This window comes from Anopheles arabiensis, chromosome 2, assembly GCF_016920715.1.
Source record: "Anopheles arabiensis isolate DONGOLA chromosome 2, AaraD3, whole genome shotgun sequence".
NCBI classification, from domain to species: Eukaryota; Metazoa; Arthropoda; class Insecta; order Diptera; family Culicidae; genus Anopheles; species Anopheles arabiensis.
This window is the reverse complement of record NC_053517.1, coordinates 19,624,228-19,648,819: the sequence shown is the minus strand read 5'-3', so window position 1 is coordinate 19,648,819 and position 24,592 is coordinate 19,624,228. Positions and strand designations below refer to the sequence as shown.

The window sequence follows — 24,592 nt, the reverse complement described above, 5'->3', positions numbered from 1 at the left end:
ACTAGTCCGCCGGCCAAATGTGTCTATGACTAGGCGGTTGTTAAGGATGGTCTGTTGCTTTGCTTACAATCTTTCCCACTTTCTCGGCTGGCCATTCATCTGACCGTTTCTTTTACTTGCGCTGCTGCTACGCAGCGGTACAGTGGGCGCAAGAAGAGTCGAAGGTGGGCTATTTTTTTTAAATAAATTTTGAAATAATTTGTGTACAATGCTTCAATTTACGCAAAAAGATACAACTTGATAGTTTTATTTGCTTATTTTATTAAAGTAAAGCAATTTGGAAACACGGATTGCATAACTTCAGGCTTATCGATGTAGCAATTCTCATACAGTTTCTTACTACACCAAGCTACGCCTAAAAGTATGCAATAAATAGTTTGAATAAACGTTTTGCAAAAAAGTTCATTGAAAAAAATGAAAATAATCAATCAAAACAGAATTTCTTTCCCTTTGTCTATCAAACCGTCACCTATAGTGCCGCCCATCTACTACGGTCGACGACCGGTGGGAATGACTAGTCTCCTTCCACGCCGGCCCATTCGCTCGTTTACAGTCGCACAGCTTCAGCGTGCGGGGCTGCGCCGGAAGGCGTCGTGAGTGTTTGTGCCATCGTTTCCCCCCCTCATCTCCCACCCTTCATGCCACGTTCTTGTGCGGGTGCTGGGAGGGGAGTGTGGCAGCGTGGGCAGCTCCCAAACGTTCCCATGCGCTCAGCAAAACATCTCGACGTCCGAGTTTAAGAGTTGCACGAGAGATCTAGAGAAAGGAAACGCCGCGCCGATGTGTGTAGTGCTCTTCCGGGTGAAGATGCCAGGGGAGAAGGGTTGATTGGCTCAGGCAGGAGGGAGAACGGGCAGTGTAGCAGCAATGAAAAATGGAATGAGTGTGAAGTGAAAGCGGAAAGGATAGCGGCCACCGGTACGCTCGCTGTTCGCGTCCCGTGTTGATGTACGTGTTGTTGTCTACATTTAGGCGTTTTAGGCTAGCCATGTGGACAGACCGGTGCGTGCACTGTGCGGTGGCCGAGGGTGGCAGCATGTCCGAACGCTGTGTTACCATCGGTACCATCGGCTCTAAAGTATGTGAGAGAGTGAGCGTGTGTGTGTGTGTGTATGTGGTTGGATGTGTAAAAAAAGGGGAGGATGTGTTTGGTTTGCCCACTCTCGTAGCACATACTGAGGGAGATATAATGATGATTTTCAGAATAAATATAAACCAGCATGCTGCTGCTACGGCTGCTGCTCCTGCTACGGCTGCTGGACTTGTTTTGCTCCGCTCCACATACCGCCTTCCTGATGTCCTTGCTATGAAAACCGAGGAGTTTCTGTCGGCGTTCCTTTGGAAGCAGAACGATGTAAATGTGTTGCGCAAACACGGCAACACAGAAACATACTTACAGCCAAGCTGGGCAGAAATTATTCCGCTAGCACAACGAGAACGTACTACGGGCTACGGCTAGTAGTGTCCTTGCAATACGGTGTGGCATAGTTCGTATTGGAAACTCCTAGTACGACTTCGAGTGCGGCTGTTAGTTGTACTTTCGTGTTGCACTTGGTAAAATTGGGACGGCGATGGAATTGTAAAATGCGATGGTGGGAAGTCTTTAAATTGCGTCACAAACGCTAGAAGCAAGGGAGAGGTGTAGGAAAATTATTGCCTTACACGATTCGCAGAACATGGACTGCTGTTTTCGTTAGGGAAGATGCTAAATTTTGTGGGAACACTCATCGCCAGTGGAAGGGAGTCATTGAATTAGAAACCGTTCATTGGGCATGCATTCTTGGTTGGGTTTCGATTGTGTTTAGAGCCGGGTGGGTTTTGGGGATACCAACAAAAGTATTGTGTTTCATATTATGGAATGTCACTCAGTAACTCAACATTTCTATCATTGATAACTTTGATAAGATACGTTCTATAGGAGCTGTCTTCAATCACTTTGCGACATACATTGTGTGTGAACCATCTTTAAACATCCTTAACCACATTTTGCAGTAAAATTGCCTAACTTTAGGCGTTTTCCTTTTGACAAACCCTTTCGCTTTAGTACGGGGCAATTTTGTTCAGTTTTACTGTTATGCTGTAGTTGAGGAATCAAGTATTACACCTTCTAACAGCTTATTGGATCTTGAAGATGTCTGCTCAATTTGCGCCCCGTTACATGACGTGCCTAGGACGTTAAATCCAATTAGAGTGTGAGAGTGTGTGAGTACACCAAACGTTCGTGGCTCACACTGAGTCCTCCTCCAAATGCAAATACTACCACCCCGGCCCGGGAAATGGTCACTCGCCATGCCAAAAAACAATCGATTTCATCACTCATATCCCGGCATCGACAAAAGGGCAGGCTCCGTGAAGCAAACCCCCGTACCGCTTCCCCATACGGTCAGTTTATGATGGGCTTTGTTTCGGCGGGGTTTGCTCCCACTCCCCCCGGAAAACATCCTTCCGGAATGGGAAACATCTCCGCGTACCGTGCGTATGGCTGAGCGAAGCAGGAACGAGGGAGAAACGTATTTTAACGTAAAGGCTAGAAACCGTTCCCTAGGAAACAGGTGCGCCAATACTCACGCGTGTGCCGGTGAAGGAGAGGAGAAAGTCGTCCTGCCAGCAAAGGGGAGAGAGAACGGGATGCAAACTCCTCGAGCAAGAGGAATGTCCGGTCCTGGAAGGGGGGGGGGTTCGTACTGTGGACTATGTAAATTTCTATTTCCATCCACCGTTTGCGATTGCCCTTAGCTTAGGCTTCTTCCTTGGAATCACCCTTGGCTCGACTTCACAGCATTCGCACCCGTGGAAGAGAAGCAGAGAGCGTGTGAGAAAGTGTGTGTGTGTGTGTGTGTGTGTGTGTGGAAAGGCCAGTGTCCGTGTAGTTATTACAGCTACCCAGCCACCTTCACGCGTGTGCCACAATTCATGCCGTTATGCGTATGTGTGTTTATGCAAAATGAATGTGCGCACCGATGGTAAAGAATGCCCGTTCGGGTTTACCCTCGCCGACACACGTACGCCGACGGCCAGCGTCCGAAAAACGTCGTTTACTTGGACGCGACCCTTTTGCTATGCGTACGCGTACGCAAACACACGCCAGGGCCAGCGCAGCGCAAATGCTGTGGCATCTGCGTCGTCCTTTAAATATCCTTCGACCCGCACAAGCACACATATCTTTCCCGGCAGGAGCTCGTTTCGAGAATATGTGCGTGTGCGTGTGATTCTGCTTTTTGTAAAAAGAAGGCAGGGAGAAGGATGGGCGGGTGGGTAATATATATAATAAGTCACCGGTGGCAGTAGCAGTGTCCGGCAGCACGGTGCTCAGACCAGATAACGCGTACGATGGGAGATTCTTCTTGGGAAGGGTGACCCTTCTGCCCAGGAGCTAACCTTGTTATAGTACGCGTAGAGAAAATTATAAAACAGGTCCTGTAGAGACTATTTTGTATGTTCTATACAGCTTAAAAATATCTTGCTGCTGTGCGGTTTGCATACATAAAGGCGGAATTTTAGCAAGTCCTTACCGAAAAAAACTAAGTCGAATTGAATTTCCGTAGCTTATTAACGGCTTGTTGGTCCATTTCAATAAGACTGTCACACGTGGGACCGTAAACGGTCTTACATGGACGTTGGTCAGCATGCCTGACATGCCTGTAACGACGTGTTTTGTTGGAGAATGGGTGCAATTTTCCATCTCCCTTTTTAACACACTGTTTGCTGGACAGTGTTTTTTTGTTGTTGTTTTTTGCGAAGCTTCTGGGAACGGGCGGAAAGCAAATAGAGTGAAATATTTTTAATAATAATCGAATCGAATACATAAACGCCGACCGGACTCCCCATCCTTAGGCTGGGTACATGAACGCTGAAGCGGCCAAACGAGCCTGATCCGGTCGTGTCGTGATGGTGGTGATACTCCGGTACATATAAATGAGGAAAAAATGTGTCCGTATCGAACGGCGGTGTGGCGTACGGTCAACCTAATCGACTCCCCCCTCCTCATTTGTCCCTTATCCTGACGGGGCTAAATCCTTCGAGATTTCAACAAAGGTAAAATGGCAAATTGCTTTCCGTAACGGTGTTACCTTTGCTGAAAAAAGGGGTTGAACTGATCAGCACAGTGGCTGGACGGAACGCAAACAGACACACACATACACACAGATATATAAGCATAAAAACACACACACAGCTAGGAGAGTTGAGCGTTGGTCTAAAAATTATCGATATGAATTATGATCGCATTCGTGTCTGTAAATAATGATGGTCAGGGCTGTTGGAACGGTAGCTCGAACAGGAGGCGTTGTTGTGGTGTGGTCGGGAAGGTGGGAGGTAAGTTTATGTTACGATAGCAAGAGTGGCCGCCTCTGCCCTCTGCTCGGAATACTTTATTACTACGGGAGCGATTGGAAGGGTGGCAGTTTTTTAAGAGATAGGGGCGCGCACTAGGCGATAGATAAAAAGTTTGGGTGTCTGGGAGGGCAACGCACGGGTAGCACGGTGCCTAAAGGTAGGCAAGGGCGATAAGTCTACTAATTGAATCATAATTAGTCCAAACACGTAGAAGAAGAATTGTTGGCAATTTGAGCATGATGCAAAGTGAATTTCGCTATTGGAATGTTGGGTTGCTGTGGGGACGAATAAAACGATGACAATGGACAGGATAACAGGACCGTTGGAGGGAGGAGGTGAGGGTTTTTAATCAGCATAGTTCAATATCAATGGCGAAAGCTAGCTTGGACGCTTGGGAAGAAGAGCTAGAGAGATATAAGAGCAATGTGAATCATTTTACACGAATACGAGCTGCATTTAAAACGTTTTATGAAGCTTTAAAACACTCATTCTCACTTAGTGCCCGTTACGGGTTATGCGTTTTCTGGGCGATACGCTTAAAACGGGTTTAAAATCGAGCCAGCGAGTCAGCACTTTTTGCACGCTATCAGCTGAAACCTTATGCCCCTTGTAGGATGTAATCCTTTCAAAGATAAACATAATTTGTCCTTCCCCTTTCCTCCGCAGCCCTTCCTGTCTCCCCGTCCTCCAGCTTAGCATGTAAACTTATTAATCAGTGAAAGGACGCTGGACAAGTGCCGGACAGGAGTATGCAGTACATCTTGCGTACAAATTAATAAGACGCGCATCAAAACGACACACGGCGCACACAAAAAAAAACGACAACCCAAAACGACAACCCACCCGTGAACGTGCAATATTACCGTGGCAATAAAATAATATGGAACTGTAATGACGGTCGGAAGCGGGTGGGCTGGTACATAAACATTCCTTTAACCCCTTTTCTTCCGGCCAGCCGCATTGTCCCCGGCATAGGCCGTAGGGGCAAGCGTGTCAACGTACAAACGTGGGCTGGTTTTTTTTTATAACTGTCCGTACGTGACTATTCTTCTGACCGTGATGAAGCCGAAACTTCGTTAAGGTAAATTGATAAGGTAGGGCCATTTTTGTACACACAAGCACTTAAGCCATGTGTGTGTGCAGAATGGAGGAATATAAAAAAAAGAGAAGATGAATTCTTCTCCGTGTGACGATTATCGTGGGTGATAAAAAGAAGCATACCTACCTGAATGGACAAACGGAAAAAATGACCATTTCTCGTTGCATTATGACGTGCTGCTTGGCCCCTGGTGGATGAACTTAAGTGTGTGTCGTGCTTGTTTACTGCCGCTCGTGGTGCGGTTTTATAGTATAAGAAAAAATACCAGGAAATGGTACCTAGTTGAGTGGTGTTTCATAATTTCACTTTGTCAGAACGATCCCGACTGGTGGTTGGGAGCTGTGGAAGGGATGTTTGATTAAATCGACTAGCTGCGATAGAAGTAAACAATGTTGGTGATTGGCAAACGCTGTGTTACCAAATTGAGTTTTAAAGCATTGACGAAATACGGTACTACGGCTAAACTATTTCTTTTCAAAGAAAAAACTCAATTACTGTACCTTAAATATCTTAATTTAATTCCAACATTCAAATTTTGAACAAATTGGGTTCCAAACAAACCCTCCTTTTTTTATTTAATATATTTACATAACACTTGATAATTCAGCACTTGAAGTAATGTGTTTGAGTATCTTACAATGAAAATTTAAACAATACCCAGTCTAGTTAAATATTCAAAAAAATAAAATTTATTCATCGTTTAATTTGATGTGTAACGGGCAATTTGAAACCATGCTTACCATAGAAATTATTCAGTCTTTTCACTGGGGCGCTTTGTGACGGCGGGAACCCACCTCAAAGCAAGGTACGACAACAATGCCATCTTGACAGTCCTTGGCGAAGTGTGGACAATCACCGAAAAGTTAACAATTAAAAACGAAAAAAATATGTTATTTTCTGAAAAGCAACAAATAAAAGGATTTATAGAAAACTAAGCAATAATTTATTTAATGTTAATAGAGGAAAGAAAAGCTAAAATTATAACGCCTCAAAATATATCATCAAATGTCAGTGCTTTTTGACAGCTAACCTGACCCAAGCTCCAACCTGGTCTCTATGGGAAAGACAGCTCTGTTGAACAAAAAAAAGCAAAAAACTAAGGCCAGTGCAAAATTGTGCAAAAATATCTAGGATTTGTTTAGCAAATAGATGTAGCCGATGTACAATCACCAAATGGCTGGCCTGGAAGATTACGGGCGGTAAGCAACGCGACAACACACATACCCTCCTCATCCACGTTCCGGCCTTGGCCCGGTGCGTAATAACCGTGCTTCTCAAACCTTCGTGCAATACTGTCCCGCCCGCAGGTACCTGGAAGATGAGGATGAGTTAGATAATGCACGGTTCCTGTCCGCTTACAAATCCACCCTGGACGATGCGCCGTACCAGTTCATCAACTCGGAGCGCGATCTTACGCTGCCGCTGCAGAAGCACAAAAACGTTCAACCACTGTACGAAAGCCCGGACGATGGTAAGCCGATGCAAAAATGCATTTGTTTACATTTCAGCAACTGTTTCGTCATACTTTTGTTCTCCTCTTGCGTTGGGGTTGCCCTTACCGATCGTTTAGAAATATCGCTGCGGAAATATCTCGGTGCGAGCGTTAACCTCATCAGCCTGATTACGGAGAACCTGCTATGCCATCCGTTTTTGGTGCTGCGGCGCCAGTGCCAGGTGCATCACACCGCCCGGCGGTACCACGTCGTGCCGATCACCCTGCTGCCGGTGATTGTGCATCTGCACCAGCGGCAGGGCGTTACGACGCTGTGGAAGGGTATCGGCAGCGTGCTTCTAGTCCGTGGCATGACGCTGGCCGTGGAGGATGTGATATCAAAGTTTACGCCCTGGCCAAAGTGAGTGAGGGAAGGTGCACGGTGCAAAAGAACTTGTTCCACTAACGCTCCATGAGTTTGCTTTTTCTTGCAGGGAAATTAATGCTAAAACTACTGTCAAACAGTTCGGTCAACATTTGCTGCTGAAATGGTAAGATTCGTTGGCATGCGACCTGTAACCAGCATGCACTGATGGGTCCGGTTTTATCCTTCCCGCAGCATTAGCATAGCGGCCGTCGTTCCGTTTTACTCTGCATCGCTCGTCGAAACCGTCCAGAGCGACATTGCCAGCGAGAAGCCGGGCATATTCGATGTGTTCCGCGAGGGAGCGAGCCGCCTGCTGTCTTGGAGCGTCCCACAGAAGGGCCGAATGTTGCCGGTGTGGGCGTTGGTAGGGCCGAGCATATCGCTCGGTCTGTCGAAATACGTTTGCCAGTAAGTGAATAGTTGCGCTCGGAACACATTCTTTGACCGTAAGCTAACTAAATGTCCCTTCAAATCAGGCTGTTTGTGCGCGGCATCTCGACCAGGATCATGTGCAGACGGGTAACGTTTTACGAGGAGCGGCGCGGCGCTCGGACGCGCGATTTCGCCGCCCAGAGCCAGGTGATCGAGGTGTACTCGACGATGATTTCGCTGATGGCGACGGAGATGATTTTCTACCCGTTCGAGACGATCCTGCACCGGATCCAGCTGCAGGGCACGCGCACAATCATCGACAATCTGGACTCGGGCTACTCGGTCGTGCCGATTCTGACCAGCTACGAGGGGGTGGTCGACTGCTACCGGCAAACGCTGGCCAGCGAGGGCGTGAGCGGACTGTACAAGGGTTTCGGCGCGATGGTGCTGCAGTTTGCGGCGCACGTGGCAGTGATCAAGCTGGGCAAGTGGTTCATAACGCAGATTTCCGAGCTGATGTCGAGCAAACCGCCGGCAAAGGTGGTGGAGTTTTACAAGCTGGAGGGCAAGACGCCCGTCGGGTCGGCCACGATGTCCCGGAGCATTAGCGGCATTAGTTCACTTAGCGAAGAAATATCGTAGGGTGTGTGTGTGTTTTATTCATTGCGTGTTGCAAGGAAGAAAATACAGCAAAAAATATGTTTGTTTAAATCTTAAACCGTTACGACAGAGGGTTTGATTTTTTTTTCTTTTGTCCATTACCGAACCATAAAAGAAATGAAAAAGTGATTTGAATCGCTCATAACTTCGATTGTTTTGGCGAAAACTAAGATACGACTGTAATTGGGACCGAAAAAATGTCCCAAAACAAGGCAGGCGTAAGTAAAAACAGTCGTATATCAAAAATCTGTCAAATTAAAGTTTGTAGTCGTAGTTGAAGAGTCAAAATCTATGACATCGTATGTTTCATTCAAAACAATGTGCGATAACGTATTAATTTTACTACAAAAGCTACGTTGGAACGGATCATAGTTGACATAAGCACCCCTTAATAAGGTCTTAATTGCAGCTGGCATCCCCACGCCAAACGAGCCTGTCAACTGGGAACTGTCAGTCGTGGCGGGATTTGGTGTTTTGTTATTGTTTAGCGATCGGTCGTACGGATGGATAGAGCTTCGAAACGGACGGAAAATGGAAAGTGTGCTAGATTTCAGCGTTATTTGCCATACCTGTTTAAGTGTAACGCCGAGTACGATATCGGTGAAGAGTACAGATCTTAAGTACAATGTCCCGCTCGCCACAATGATCAACAAAATCAGCGCATTCGAGGTAAGCTTGGGCGTCAGTTGAAAACATTGTTGTTGCTGCTATTGGTACCCGAATTTTTTTGTTTGTTCTCTCTCCCTCATACACACCAGCGCCAAGACAACCCGAGGCTTCCGGACAGATTGTGTTTCGTGTGTGCGGAACAGCTCCGGATCGCGTACGGCTTTCAGCAGATGTGTGACGATTCGTACCGGATTCTTCTCATCCAATTGGAGAAACAACCGGAGCCAGTAGTACCAAAGGAAGAACCCGTCGTCATCGACGTGGACGCGCTAGGGCTGTCTGAAACTGAGCAGGACGAAAGCGAACAGAAAGAGATTAAGCAGCTTGAGACGAAGCATAGTGTGGCGAAGCAGAATGAGACGAAGCAAATTGAGCCGATACTGAGTGTGGTGGCGAAGCAGATTGAGCCGAAACTGAGCGTGGTGGCGAAGCAGATTGAGCCGAAACAGAATGAGACGAAGCAGATTGAGCCGATACAGAGTGTGTCGAAACTGAATGAGACGAAGCAAAATGCGCCGAAACAGATTGAGCCGAAACAGATTGCGATGGAACCGATTGTGATGGGGCATGATGTCATAGAGCAGGATGCCATGGAGCAGGATGCCATGGAGCAGGATTTCATCGAGCAGGATGCCATGGAGCAGGATGACACGGAACAGTACGACACGGAGCAATATGACACGGAGCAGTACGACACGGATCAGTACGACACAGATCAGTACGACACGGAGCAATACGACACCGAGCAGGATGACACGGAGCAAGATGACACGGAGCAGAATGACACGGAGCAGAATGGCATGGTGCACGAAAATGGCTTTATCTCGCCTAGCACCTCCACTGCACCAATGAGCTCAATGAGCAGTGATGTACGAAAATCAGAACTAAGCGAACTGTTGAACGAAGCCGAATACCTCGAGGAATATCTCATGGCCGATCCCGAAGAGCCAACCGAAGAGCAGTTCCCGAAGCCAGCCCCGATCGGCGGTGCCACTGTAGCGGAAGAGGAAGACAATAACAATGGCATCGAGGACGATCTCCAGTCCATAGTCGTGCCCGGCGAGGATGGAATACGCGAAATTCAGAACCAATGCCACGTGTGCGGGCTCATTCTGAGCAAGCTGGCGCATCTGAAACGCCACATGAAGGCGCACGCCGGAACCAAGCCGTTCAAGTGCAACGTGTGCTCGAAGTCGTTCTCCCGGGCGGACAATCTGCGGGCGCACCAAAGGATGCACACGGCGGAGAAGAACTACAAGTGTCCGCTGTGCGACGAACGCTTCAAGCGTGTCGATGCGGCCAAGGCGCACATGGGCTCGGCGCATCGCGACTTCGTGGAGGCCAACTACCACGTGTGCACGGTGTGTGACAACTTCTTCAAGACGGACGAGAAGCTGATCGCGCACATGGAGCTGCACAAGGGCGTCAACAGGCTGGTGTGTGACGTGTGCGGCAAGCAGTTCGTGGGCATGATGGCGTACGAGGCCCACCTGCAGCGGCACGCGGCCGAGTCGGAACAACCGACCATGTACTCCTGTGCGCACTGTGACAAGAAGTTTTCCAGCAAAGCGTACCTCTTGATGCATATGCGCTACATGATGGCAAACAAATGCTTGGAGTGCAAGTACTGTGGTAAAAGTGCGTACCTCTTTCTTGCTTGCCGCAACGCAAGGGCACAATCGTTTAATGTGAGCGTTTCTTTCTTGTTTTCGTTTACAGAATTTGCACGCCAGAGTGATTTGAAGTCGCACGAAGATTACCATACCGGGATCAAGCCCTTCACCTGCAAGACCTGCGGGAAGAGCTTCCATCGTCAGTGTACGCTCGTCGTGCACATGCGAACGCACACGGGAGAAAAACCGTTCCAATGTTCGTACTGTCCCAAAAGCTTCTACCAGAAGAACGACATGCTGACGCACGAACGGCGCCATACGGGTGAGCGGTACCAGTGTGAATTTTGTGAGCAAAAGTTTATTCACCTGCACCTGCTGAATTCGCATCTGAAGGTAGTACACAACCATAACGTGGATTGCCGAAAGCGGGGTGTGAAGAAGTTTTTCGACGAACCCGGTCCGACGGTTTATGCGGCGAAGGAACCGAAGCCCGAGTAGCAGTGGAGCGGTTGTGAATTTAAGTTTTTCTTTGTAAACTTTTAGAAATACATGTACAATAAACTCTGACCCGAGTGCGATAGACTTTATTTGAAGATTATAGAAGAGCTAGCGCTCATTATATCCTATCCAGTGCTTCCACCATGATGATGCTGTTGCCCCGGATGACCTGCGGACGGCACAAGCGTGGGATTGCATGAGAAATGGCTGGATTACATACTTCTCCCGGATCAACCCGGACCCTGCTTCAACTTACCACCATTCCAATGTTGTTGCGGGTACCGTCCTTACATTCCTCGATGGATTCGTCCACCACCACGTTCATGAAGGGATCGAAACCACGCAGGATGCCGGAAACGACTCGTCCACCATTCAGCTTCAGCGATAGCCGCTTGTCCATGTACCTTTGTACCAAACAAGAAACGAACCCGGTCAATGGCTCTGGTAGGTGGAAGGTAGCATTTGAGGTTAACTTACTTTTTCAACTCTGGCGGATGTGCTTTCGACATATTGGATAAACAATGGTAAACACGTTTGGTGGGGAAAGTTGGGCACAAAATTTGCACAAAATGCCGCAAATTGTGGTCGCGCGTTGTTTGTGTTTGTTTGACAATTGGTTGACAGCGTGCAATGCGCACGCTGTCAGGTTGTGTCATGGGAAGCCATTATGACAATGATGAACCCATGTTCAAAGGTGCCCGCGTTCGGTAACAAGTACGGTTTTTTGAAAATAATAACGTTAAGTTAATACGATTCAAAAAATATTAAGAAATAATGAACAGCTTCAGACTTTTTAGAAAGTTGTGGGATTATAGAATTAAATATTTCGAATCGCTGAAAACATTTTTTGCTAGCGGCCCATGTAGACAAAACTACACAGCGCAATACACACTGCAAAGGTGGCTCCGTACAGCTCTTAAGCAGCATCAAAGTGTCTGATTACGGTTCCACCGAATTGGCAAAGTAAAAGGCACTATTGAAAGATGCGAATGAGGCCAATAAGATCTATGTCTCTATAAAATGTTAAAAAAATAATGACCAAATGGTGGACAAGAGCAAAAACAATATAGTGATTAGAAGCACACTTTAGTTTTCATTTAAATCTTATCATATCTCCTAAAAAATAGAACTTTAAAGCAGGTGTGACTTATTAAGAAAAAAAAAATTGAAACGAGGTTTTAACAAATTTTGGAATGTTATCCTAACCCAACAAGGACATATTCGTGAGTTTCGCACTCTAATTTAAAACACCACCAAAAATGCCTAGCAGATGATACCGAATAGCATAGCTCATCCATCGTGAATACAAACATCAATCTATTCGAACAAAACAACTTCCAAGAATCTTAGTCACGTGGTGCATATGAAGATGAATTAAAAGTTTCCCACATTACAACCTGCACTAAGCTCCCCTTAATCCAGCGCTTGGAAAAGATCCCAATTTTACACACATGACACACACAACCACACACCCACACAGTTCAAATGAACAGAGATAATCAAACAACCGGTAAGCATCAAAATCAGATCAGATCAGAACGGAAGCCGACGATAGTGGCGGAGATCTGCTCCGAAGTACGACATGCACACGAGATTGTGTCCCGGCTAAGCCCCGATCATGCCGAAACGGGTTGCCAATATTAGTCACTATCATCAGAAGCTAAGTCGTGTACTTCCCGATAGTGGGGGGGTGTACGTGGCGTGTCCTCCGTCGCCACACAATGTTGACCGAGCCGTGCTGCTGCCAGTGGTGTAGGTAAACAGAAGCGCCAAAATAACCAAACAGCAGAGGAATACAAATGACTACGTCGTCGGTTAGGGCACGAAGGCACGAAGATGCAAAGGGGTAGAAGTTATTTGATAGGTATCCATCCATCTTCCTAAACTTGTCTGCTTTCGTGCCGGGCGCAAGGTTGTTAATCGGTAGGCAAGCAGGTGGGTGGTTTATACGGCGGTGATGGTGCTAATACGTGGTGGTTAAGTTCGGTAGCGGATAAACAAGCTTTCCCCGTTGCAGCCGGGGCGGGGTGTATGGCAACGATGCGTGGTTGGTGCTATTTTTGGGTAGGGTGCAAGGAGTAAATTCCTCGTTTATCTGTGCATGATTGCGAAATTATTTCATGGCTTGATGTTTGAGTACATTAAGCGCATTGTAATGAATGAAACGTTTTACTAGCTGGACTAGCTTTCGGTCTTTCACTGGACCACTTCAGCATTCTAGGAAGTTCTCGAAGAAACACATTCACTACCAAGATGAAAGACAGTGCATACTCGACAATCAGCAGCCAGTCGCAAGCACCCTGTCCGGCTCTCTTGGAAGGCTCTTTTGCAGCACGCACGAGTGACACAGTTTCGTTTTCGTCTCTTCTCTCGTGATGCTTGTTTCGCATAACTTCCGGCGACACTTGCCCGCGGGGTGTAGGAGGTCTTCGGCGTCGATGGTGAACGAATTCGCGGTGGAATTTGGCGGAAGAACGCAACGAGCGCGCTCGAATAAATTAGTTGCAAAGTTTGTGCCTTGTGCTGTGCCTATCCTATTTCCTTTGAAAGTCGGCCCCGGGTCTGTCATGTTATGAGGAAGAGGGAAGAAAATTGCACAAAACAATCAAAGTAACCAATGCGCTATGTTACGTTGTCACAGCCGACTGTGCGGTTATGCTGAATGTCATTCCTTCCGTATTGGACAGATAAACAATCTCCGCCCGCAAGGACACCCATCCGGAAAGGTTTTTGAGAGTATAATCTTTTACTGGACACACACACACACGTGTTCCCAGAAGGTGGATGGGGCGTTCTGTAGCTAAGACTAAGAAACCGTGCCGTTTGATACGGACGGATGGACGACACCCCCAATGCAGTAAGCCTGTCATCGGAGCTCCGAGTGTGCGAGTTAAGCCCGGGTAAACCGTCCCCAAAACGTCGCATGTTTGAACGCATGTGATGCAAACAGTTCGTTGGAAGGATGGGATGGGGACACGCCGATCGATCGGGGATGGCAGACCTTGACAAATGATCTCCGCCGCTGTAAAACCGGTACGTCAGCAATCGACGTTGCGTTTGACCTCGAGTAATTGCAATTTAATTGATAATGCACGAGGCGTTCAGAACAGTTCAATTCCACCGCCTGCCAGCCATCCTGTCCCCCAAAAACTACTACTCCAAGGGTGTGGCATGTTCACAGCGGGGTAAGGCGCTGAGATGGTTCGTCCGCACCCTCACCGGTGTCGGTGAGGTCTTCACTCCTAAGGGTTCTTCACACAAAAGCCACCAGATGTAATTAATTATGTTCATCTTACCCATGTCAGTGTCGAAGGGTGGCGCCATTCGGTGACGCCCAAGACAATGCTGGTGGTGGTGGTGGAGGCAGAGAATCAGCTGCCGCTTTGACATCGGCACTGGGTGACGTTCGGTGTATGAGCAGGCGCCCGGCAGAGGTAGTCTAACAAGTAGTGTCACACACACACACACTAACACTATCACACGTATACTAAGTGTTGAAGACAACAAGTCTAATTTTGTAAGCGCATTCGTTGGGGGGAGCGTTGGTGTGGTACGCACACCGGCAAGGCCATATAGCCGGGAGGGAGGAAGAGAGACAGAAAAAAAAACACACACACACACACTCACACACACAAACCCACAGGACTTTCGGCAACACCTGTTGCTTGGATGTTTGCGTTTCATTAAAAGACGAACTGTGTTGGAGCAAAGTTTACCACATCAAACACACACACACACACACCGATGCCGTGCCATATTAGCAGCATAGGCGGGTTCAATTTATATGCCGGCGAAAATGCATTCAAAGCCGCTTTCTATCGGGGGTATTAATTTTGAGGGCACGCTCAACCGAAAACGCCCCACTGGTAGGTGGCTTTTTGATGTGAACTTTTCGGCACCCCCCCGTGAACGGTCGAGAAGTGGAAAAGGCGCCACAAAAAAAAAGAAGAAGAAGAGTAAAACCCGGAATGCCGTTCCCCGGTCGCCGCAGTCAATTATCGTGTGCCATTGGAAAGCTTTGAGCGTGACGGGAGCGGGGAGTAGGTGCGAATTCGGTCAGCCACATCGTTTCCGAGGCCGGCCGGGAGGCGAATAAACTTCTTCATTTCATCGCCCGCGCGCACATCCTGCACGAACAGGGAGGGGAAGGTTGGGATGTTTGTTTGTTTCATTTTTTGTTTGTGTGTGCGTTTGTGTGTTCGTATTTGTTGCTCCTGCCACTGATTTTGCATTCCCGGCCGTCCCAAACCCCGGTGGCAGGTCGCGCAGTAGCTTTTAACAATCGTTTTCAATTAAATTCAATTACACACTCCACTGGACAAATTCCGACCAGATTCACTGTCCATTTATTAGCGCCCTTTTGGAGCGTCCATCCCGCCGTCACATGAAATGAATGAGCCTGGGGGTGGGCTTTTGAGGGCAGCGGACCGCTATCCAGCTCTTAGTGAATGGGAATGAATAGAGTTTCAAATAATTACAACACAAAAGAAAGAGAGAAAAAACAGCCGAATGAGCTGCCGGAAGATACGTGGGTAAAGACGGCCACATCCATGTTGTCGTCTATTCTGTTTACGGTTCTTCGGACATGAATAGTACACTGTGGGCGTGAAACGCACGCACTCGGGCAGACAGTGGCCAGCGAGTCGGGATTATGCCGTGATCATTCGAGCGCAAAATACAAGTCCCACTAAGTAATGGACTGTGCTAGGTCGCTTTGTTGACGATTGGTGCGGTAAAAGACTTTTTTTTTAATTAAACTTCGTCATGTGCACCATGCGAGTATTTTATGATAGTATTTTTATAAAAAGAGTGCAAAAACACGTGAAAATTGATCAATTAGCTCACAGGAAGCACATTTTGTGGTGAAAATTGCATAACGTTAGGCGTTTAGAGTATGCAGATTGCATACCTTAGATGTAATGTTCAAAAAGGCGCCTACAAGTATGCAATTTATTGTTCCAATGTCTTGCGTAACGACGCGTTGGAAAGGTTCACTCTGTAGCGCCTACAGGTATGCAATTGGATGGTGTATTTATTTAACATTGCATTTTCTGCCTGTTTCATTTCGTTTTTCTCACACTGAGCCTATGTTTGATGCGTGTGGTAGAGTTTAACTTTTGTTTTATCGCATAATAGCATTAAAAAAGTATTTTTAAATGAACGAAACATGTCAGCTATGTTTTTTGTTTTTGCAATCGCTTGGCCGTGCTCGGGCCCGGCAAACTGGTGGCAAAAAAAAAACATGGAATCCATCCATATTCCATCCACATTCGGTGTTTTTGATTAATTTTATTTGTTCTGTATTCGTAATGAAGTACTGCACTGCTCTCGTTCGCCGTTCCGGAATGTTTTCACGGCCAAATAAGTCCCAAAGCCCAGCTCACGATCGATCGATACAAGGCAAGGAGAGCAAAACAACAACAACAACAAGCGAACGCGAATGCACGGCATCGCGAAGTGCAAGCATATGTGAAGCTCGTGCGTAAAGGAAATGGAGCGCGCACGGTCTGGTGTAAGCCGCTCGTGTAAGCTTTACGCATTCATAAGCTCACCAGCCCACCACCACCCAGTGAGCGGCAGCGGCGGTTGTGGTGATGGTGGTGAATGCGTGGAATAATAATTCACAACCGTTTACGGTGCCGCCTTGCGATTACGTATGCAGAGCGTGTGATGATGGAGTCAATTAACTGCGTACCACGTCCGATGTGTCACCGAAAAAAAAAGGAAGAAAAAAACCCCCAAAAGACCACCTCCGAGACACCAGCTCGCCAGCCTTGCGGTGGCGTAATCAACTGTACCCATCGGTTTACCGTGGTGAAGTACATTCGTTACGAGTGGGGGAGGAAAGCAATCCACCCAGACCGGGGTTCACATTTCACAGCTCATTCTGTTACGGTAGTTTTTTTTTTTGCGATATGGAGTCACTTCATCAAGATTTTTTCGTTGTTGATGGGAATCCTTTGCTCTTGCACAACGAACCGATTATAGATTTGGATTATCATTCCGAAAGCAGAGCAGGATGGAAAGCAATACGCCCGCGTTGCATGCGCTTCATCGAGCATAGTTTATCCGAGCGGCAGTGTGTATGTCCGCACAGGAAAGTCAATTCGAATGCGTATGCTGCACAAAAAAACCTTCCACCCTTAAACCAACGATTAATGGAATGTGGAGCATTGTGTGGAATTCGGCGTTTTTGGCAATTGACTTTTGCCCGCTTGGATTGAGCTAGAAAATGCGAGTGTGTGGGCTCAATGGTTGGGATAACCTTTCAGACGGGAGTGGTTTTTTTTTGCTGCATGAACAATTTCAGTGAATGCACCGAGTGCTTTTGGGTAAATCTATAAATTTTCATATACGTGGAATAGATTTCGAAACGCTTTGGTATTGAATGCGAACAATGAATGTTGGTTTGCGAAACATCGCTTATCGAGCTTCGTTTAGTAACTTTTCAGTATCATTGGAAAACTTGGAAGTTAATCAATACTACTCGAAATTGATGCCGTTTGGACAACAAGGGAACTATTCAATACTCGTCCCCATTTCGAATTGCCGTCAACTATTGCCAGGGTTCGAAATTGGTCCATTGAATTGAGCCATGCTCCGGAAAAGTGAAGGAAGCGTATGGCTGTGATTAGTTTTTCATGACAGTTACAGCTTCAGTTTGATTACTGTTTCAAACCCTCTAAGCACCGCCTCACCAAACAGTGGACAAACAGTATCCCGTTGCTTACCGCCGTACGAACGCTCCCAACTCTCGAGGGCCACCCCGGACAGAACAATCGGCGCCAGGAAAGGCTCCGAAGAGGCCATCTGATCAGTTGCCACCATAAATCATTTTACTTGCAACCGTACCATGACAACTGAGCCATATCCCATGTTCAATGGTGCTTCGTGGGATAGCAGTCCGTTTCGCGTCAGGCGATTCGATACGATCCCAATGTCAAATTATCCCTGGACGGCAGGGACGGAACGATTGAATGCTTTGAGTTGCTTCACGCAGAAGCCAATACGATGGCATTCGGGCTTATCAAACCAATTCCAATGCGCTCGGTAGCATTGGTGAAGGCTGAGTCTTTGCATAATTAGTAGCCAGTGTGTGGCGCCCACGGCCCTGTTTTGTGTGTGATACGTGGTGTGGGAAGGTGTATTTTTCGGAATAGAACATGTAAGGGCACTCCCCTGGAGAGGGAAGGGTACAACCGTGTAAGGTGTGATTGTAATTTGTAACCCGAGCAGTATATTAGGTTTTACGGTCGTTTGATGTGAGCTCGTGCTCCTCTAAATGGGCTCGAGATGTGAATCAATTAAAAGTGACCCATAAAAACAAAGCAAAGCAGCCTTACTTGAAAAAAAACCGGCTTTGTTGGGCGCGAACAGCATACATTTAGGCGCTATACGGTGCGATGCAAATTGCATACGCATCATTCGTTTCGAAACGCTTTCAAGTTGAGCACCGATTTGCACTCGAACACACGCTTTTAAACTCCAGTTCATCAACCGATACCGATTTTCGTGAAGGAAAAGTTGTAAATGTGTTACAAATGTGACGTCTGTTCGTTTGGAGCAAACGCAGCACATTCGAATCAAACTTTTTGATGCCTTTCGATTGATCGGTTAGTAATTGGATTCCTTTACGATCTGTTTCCGGGATTGAATCCCGAGGTTGTTGGAACTGTCCCGCCGCGGGGAATACTATCGCCGTGTTTATATCGTTTCTTGTTAGCGCTATCGCTTGCATTTCGAACGGGTTTCGGTAAACTTTTCTTCCCCTTTACGGTTGAGCACACGAAGGATGATGATGTGCTTGCGGTGGGCGATGATTGGAAGCAACAAAGTCGGTCGGTAAAAAAGAGGGCAAGTTTACATCGAAAAAAGAAAAAAAAACGTACGGAAAAGTTACTCACATCTCTTTGTGCGCGTGTGGTGCGGGAAAGTGAAAGAAAACTTCAGCAAGATGAGATAAACATACTAATTTAACTTGCTTAAAATTGCCGTTCCAGCAATCGATGTGCGGGATTGATGTGCTGTCGTCCCGGGGGAGAGCCTAGGAAGAACCAGATCTTGGGAATAGTTTCCGTATCTTCGAGCTCGATACTGATGAGCACGAGACGGGGAAGATAATTTATTTTGCTCACTACAACTGGTCGGTAACGGGAAAGCAAAGAACTTACTTTGTATCGATTAAATCAGCTTTGTCAGCAGCACTGCTGCTGCGGGTACGGAAACCGATGCGGCGCAATCGACGGCTAGCGATGCCATTCATCTTGCTTGCGTCGTCGGTTCCGCCCGCTAATGACAGGTTCATTTCCTGCTGACCTTAACCCGCAAACTAGATACTAATGGCACTAATTAACGTTTCACCCTCTCTCTTGTTTTGTTTCCTCCATCTCTCCATCCGTTCGGATTCTAAGCGCCGGAAGCGGGGGTAAAGCAGCGGCATGGCGTGAAGCGTATTTTAAACCTATTTCCTGGTGTGTAATTAAAATAGTTTGCTTTTAATTCCGCCATGGAGTGTGCCCGTGCGATACTAAAGGTTTATTATAATTCCGCTACGGAACCGTTAGAGCGGTGTGTTTCTTGTCTTTCGTGAAATTTCCTTCTCCTTTTTTTTTATATCTCGCACACTTTCAAGGGATAAAAAAGCCAGCAAAAGGTGAAAAAACACACACCCTGTGCCAGTTCGGTGAATAATGATCAGTTCAATTAATCTAAATTGTAAATGCTAACAAAATCGTGCGACAATCGTACCGAGTGCGTCACAAAAACGCCAGGCCCACCGGCCCGACCGGCTAGCGGCCCGCCCCATCAGAAAAAGGTAATTAAAAAGGGATTAATCAGACACCGGGAATTGTCAGTTGGAAGCGTCTGACAAGCACCGCGCGCCGCGTAAGAGCCAGCAGCATTGCGGGATTATCAGCATTAAAGCAAATGTTTCGACTAATGTTCCTGGGAAAATTTTGCATTTCCCGGCGCTAAAGAATACTAGGCCTACGCGTTGTAACGAGAAGCATTCCCTTTTTACTTTCGTTTTGTTGTTGTTGTTGATGTTGATGTCTCATTTTGTAATGAAGCTCCGGTGGAAGGATAATAATGGTGAAAATCATTTTACATCTTTTTGACACGGTTCAGTTGACGTCTTAAAGGTATGGCGGCAAAGTTTTGACTTGCGCCGGTTGACTGATTTCGTGGGTAGCGTGACAGTGTCCTAAATTTGTTTCATGCTTTGTGAAACTTGTCCCACTTTGGTATTTACATTTCCGTACACTTTTCCTTCGTATTGTAGTAAGCGGGTTTTGATTTGTTTAATAAAATTAGCATGCAATTTTGGTAGATTTTTTTTATTTTTTTTTTCAATTATAGCAATATCAATATAGATCAGAATTAGAAAAAGTAAACCAATTTATTTTTTAAAAATAATTTTACCAGTATTTTTATAGTTCATAGTTTGTAAATGATACATTTTTTAAGCTGAATGGTTTATACGGTTATGAAGCGACTCGTTTATTAAGCGCCTAAATGTATGCATTGTTTTTTTACAGCATGCATGTATTGCTGATTTCAAAAACGATAAACAGTTACTGTCTCAATAGATGTGTTTCGTAAAAAAATATATCATTTTGAGTATCTAACACTATCCTATAAACGTTATTTCCAAAAAATTTTAAGATTGCGCCAAGATTTTCAAGATTATGGGTCCGAGAGATATACTTTTTTATGACAGATAAATATATCAAACCAAGCCGTTTGACAGATTAATTAATCGCAATCTACGATTCGTTTATCGATACGGTTACATCTAATCAATCATGAGTCTCAAATCAATTAATTAATATGTACTGCATACCTTTAAGCGTTCTAGCCTCAAAAAGTCAAGGAGGAAGCTGCCCTTTTCCCCTTCTTGAAGTTGCAATCTTCAATTTCATTTCACAATGATGCATGCATCGGCTTGAACATCTCTTAACAACTATAGAAGGCGTATGCCCTGTTACATCATAATACTACACCGTCTTAAAAGTTATAGTGCCACACACACATCCATCTGAAGTCCAAATCGAAGCAGTTTTTATGCCACTAATGCTTACATTTCCTTTCGATCATGCTAGATGTAATTTATTTCCATTCACGCGAAGCGATTGCTCAATTCTTCGACTCGACAGCCACCAGCACTATCGCCCCAGCAGGTCGCTAGTCGGCAGCTGTGGCCAAATGCATCAATTATTTAAAGTTCGAAACGAAAACGGACAAGAGAAAAATCGCCTGCACCTGCATCCGTCGGGGTCCGTCCCTCAGTCAGGCTAATCCCACCGTCCGTCCGCACGCTGACCAATGCCTGGAGGAATGCTGCCGAGGTGCGCACCTTGTGCGAAATGCAATCAGTTTCCCATGAAAAGAAAACGGCACTTTTCTCTGCAAATCACCCTCTACTTAGCACGCCCATTATTGCCCGGGCCCAAGGTGGTTGTGCGACGGCGAACAGGGGGGGGGGGGGGTGGAGAGAGTAAGTGTGTGGCGAGTGCGGACACACAGAAAGATTGCTTTTAGCACCGGCACCTTTCAGCATTGGTGCTAAGTTGCATTCGAAATCATAGCTGTAAAGCGGATTAGAATAAGGTAATCGTCAAGTCGATCGAACCGGTACGTACACCATGCCGGGTGGAAGCCAGAGTTGCCCGATGCCTGTGGTGGTGAGACTGGTGGGAAGCAATTTTCAGTGGTTGAATGAAATGCTCCGGTCAGTCGAGCCGTGGCCGTGTGCGGGCAGGGTTTCGGTGGGGCTGTCAAATTGCTTTTTAAAGCCGGCCTTGGCCACTTCCGTTCGATAGCTACCGAAAAGGTTGGTTCAGATAAATAAATAAATTAAATTTGACCACCCGGAGGAGGATGTGGGCCACAGCCGGAGGATCTCGTGAAGCCAGTCGTGGAGGATTAAATCGAATCCTGTGAGAATCGGTGTGCCGGTGTTCGATTCGCTTCACGCCGGGAAACGGTTGGCAATCGATGCATGCAAATCTGTAAGCATTGCGATGGGGGAGCGAACTCGTTTCGCTCCATCCCGGCAGGGACGGATGTGGCGAGCGTTCAGCGCAAGTGCAATGCATGATGGATGATGGTTTTCCTACTGCTCACGTGTTGTCGTTGGGAAAATAGTTTTAATACGTCAAGTGCATTATGACGGTTTTGCCATCAGGAGTTACGTGCGCAAGGGAAGCGTTCCCAAAAACCACAGTAAAGGAAATGGGTTCCATTTACCGCACGGTGAGCAGCTAATAGAAAACTTCTCGAACCTCTTGCATCCTCTCCTTCCTTAGCCCTCCCCCCACAGCCGAATAAGCGTCTCGAGAATCGCGTGTGTTTTTGGCATAAATTCATACGTCGCACAAAATGATTGGCAAAACCGGAATGAATATATCACACATCGACGTGCTCGCAATTTTCCAACCGACTGCACCAGCCCGAGCCGAGGGGTCCCCTGTCGATCGCAGTGCATGAGCGGCTCAATTGAGCCGCTCAATGGCTTTGTGGCTTTGTTGTTGATGTTGCTGCTGCCGCTGCTGAAACAGTGAAACGACTGTTACGTGACAAATTTTCCACAAACGCAAAATATTTCCCACTTTAGCTCGGGACACTGCTTTGTTGGGTGTGTCTTCTCCAACACTCCTTCCAACTAAAAAACTAAGCAGGCGACACCAGTGGGAGAAATCCTTCAGGCAGTTTGTCACGTACTGGGTGGCTGTATTGGGGATGTTCTTTTTGTTCGTTTCCCGGTCTCCGGGAAGGGTTTAGCCAAATGCTCTCATATTGGGTAAGAAATAATGGCCGACGAGCACACAGAGATGAAAAACGAATTGTCCTGCGGGATATCGTTCTCGCTCTCTCTCTCTCCCTGCGGGCTCGGGGCACATAATACTGTATTATCATTCGGAAAGGCAATGGGTTGGAAGGCATCGGAGGAAAGCACTTGCTGATGGACACTTTGATGGCCGAAACGATGCGGTAAGTGTTGCCGCAGAGGATTGTACTGAGTAGGGTACATTTTGTTTCTGTGCGGAAAGTTGGAGGCTTCTTGATACAAGATGATAAAGCTAAATTAATTAATGTTTAGTTAATTTATAAGAATTACTAAATTTTTTTAATCATATACCAAGGAACAACCCGGGGGTGTTCATTTTGAAACAATTTAGTGCATCCAACAATCAGTGACAAGTGTTTAACATATCTACAGCTCTATCGGAAGAACGAGCTTACCTGCATGTATGCAATCTGCCACACAAAACGCCAACAGTTATGCAAGCTGTAGAACCAAATTGGCTTGTTAATACTTTTTCGCATATTCAGCTTTACTGCGGTTGTGTGAGTTACTGCCTTTTATTTACACTGTGCCAAAGTCTGCCATTCTGGTTGTGTCATTTCATACTTTTCGGTGCTGTAACTACTGTACACCAACCGAAAATGTACTCCATACACTTCCCAGTTGGAAGTTTTGATTGGAGTTTCTTTTTAATCGTACAACGAGCAAAAGATTTCTATATTCCACCCAGCAGCTGATTGAAGTTTATTTGTAAACTTTCTGCAGCACAATAGTAATAACCATCACTGCACTGTCATAAAACGATCGCACCTTTGGGAAAGCATTTATACGTCGCGCCACACCGTGCCCGTCACTTCCAATACACATCGTGTGACAATGCAACCCACAATCAGGATCAGGATAAGGGCATTTCGCTCCCAAACACACAGCCACACACACACACACACACCAACACACGTCGACGTGTTATCTTTATGGTGGGCGACTCGACGGACGGAGTTTCGCAGTACGTTCAACTTTACCCATGTCAGGAAAGTTTCGCCCAACCAGGTTACCAGGCTTCTGGTGCTGATTGACTCACGGGGAAACTTTGCCCACCCCCTTGCTCGCTGGTTGGCCACCATCGATATTGGGCGCTTGTGTCTGACTGTTTGGAAGGGGGGGGGGGGGGGGGGGGACAGGATGTTCCGTTTATTTTTTATTTTTTATGCTCTGTGTCCCTGCGGTGTGTCGTGTGGAAGTAGCAAACCGATCTAATTGACCGGGAGGCCGGGGTTTGCGTCCCAGACAAAGCAGACAAAGACGGTTGCAAAAGTAATTAGACCAGCATGTACGACGGGCAACTGAGCTGTGCCGGTTGCATACGGTTTCGGTGCTATTCGGTGGTCGAGCCCTGTACCGTAGATTAAACATGTTGCCCAACTAATTAGGCCGCTGTAAAGTATTGTCGGTGGGCAAGAGCGTGTTTACTGACCCGAACATTGGCCCGCTCTCGCTCTTGCTCGGTGCGGGAGCGTAGTTGAAAAACCAAAAACTGGGTGCAAGTGTGAAAATTCACAACTTCATCCTGAGTGAGTGTGTGTGCAGATTTTGATGATTACTTTCAACTAATAAACCGGGCAGAGTGGAAGCCAACAAGTTTCACGCATGATTGTTAGCACGCGCTGCTTGTACGAAT

General features: G+C 46.6%; 3 protein-coding genes across 3 annotated transcripts; 2 read left to right on the top strand and 1 right to left on the bottom strand.

Moving 5' to 3' along the window:
- Positions 1-6,478: 6,478 nt before the first annotated feature.
- LOC120908697 (solute carrier family 25 member 46) lies at positions 6,479-8,389 on the top strand. Its single transcript, XM_040319982.1, has 6 exons — positions 6,479-6,633; positions 6,742-6,905; positions 7,005-7,287; positions 7,361-7,417; positions 7,486-7,701; positions 7,770-8,389. The coding sequence occupies exons 1-6, from the start codon at positions 6,593-6,595 to the stop codon at positions 8,305-8,307; spliced, it is 1,299 nt and encodes a 432-aa protein (XP_040175916.1). The 5' UTR covers positions 6,479-6,592; the 3' UTR covers positions 8,308-8,389.
- A 204-nt stretch (positions 8,390-8,593) lies between these two features.
- On the top strand, positions 8,594-11,186 carry LOC120908696 (zinc finger protein 480-like). Its single transcript, XM_040319981.1, has 3 exons — positions 8,594-8,994; positions 9,084-10,632; positions 10,714-11,186. The coding sequence occupies exons 1-3, from the start codon at positions 8,857-8,859 to the stop codon at positions 11,103-11,105; spliced, it is 2,079 nt and encodes a 692-aa protein (XP_040175915.1). The 5' UTR covers positions 8,594-8,856; the 3' UTR covers positions 11,106-11,186.
- On the bottom strand, positions 11,170-11,725 carry LOC120908700 (probable small nuclear ribonucleoprotein G). The gene is made up of 3 exons (XM_040319985.1): positions 11,583-11,725; positions 11,362-11,509; positions 11,170-11,274 (listed from the first exon to the last, which is right to left on the bottom strand). Exons 1-3 carry the CDS (start codon positions 11,612-11,614, stop codon positions 11,224-11,226), a joined length of 231 nt encoding a protein of 76 aa, XP_040175919.1. The 5' UTR covers positions 11,615-11,725; the 3' UTR covers positions 11,170-11,223.
- Between the last annotated feature and the right edge of the window lie 12,867 nt (positions 11,726-24,592).

Excerpts from the sequence above, each read along its gene's own strand:
- LOC120908697 (XM_040319982.1), top strand. The coding sequence starts at position 6,593 with ATGTACAATCACCAAATGGCTGGCCTGGAAGATTACGGGCG. Across the intron at positions 6,906-7,004 it reads GTACGAAAGCCCGGACGATG|AAATATCGCTGCGGAAATAT; the intron begins GTAAGCCGATGC and ends CCGATCGTTTAG. Across the intron at positions 7,702-7,769 it reads CTGTCGAAATACGTTTGCCA|GCTGTTTGTGCGCGGCATCT; the intron begins GTAAGTGAATAG and ends CCTTCAAATCAG.
- LOC120908696 (XM_040319981.1), top strand. The coding sequence starts at position 8,857 with ATGGAAAGTGTGCTAGATTTCAGCGTTATTTGCCATACCTGTTTAAGT. Across the intron at positions 8,995-9,083 it reads ACAAAATCAGCGCATTCGAG|CGCCAAGACAACCCGAGGCT; the intron begins GTAAGCTTGGGC and ends CATACACACCAG. Across the intron at positions 10,633-10,713 it reads GTGCAAGTACTGTGGTAAAA|AATTTGCACGCCAGAGTGAT; the intron begins GTGCGTACCTCT and ends TTTCGTTTACAG.
- LOC120908700 (XM_040319985.1), bottom strand. The coding sequence starts at position 11,614 with ATGTCGAAAGCACATCCGCCAGAGTTGAAAAA. Across the intron at positions 11,510-11,582 it reads CATCCGCCAGAGTTGAAAAA|GTACATGGACAAGCGGCTAT; the intron begins GTAAGTTAACCT and ends TTTGGTACAAAG. Across the intron at positions 11,275-11,361 it reads GCAACAACATTGGAATGGTG|GTCATCCGGGGCAACAGCAT; the intron begins GTAAGTTGAAGC and ends TGCCGTCCGCAG.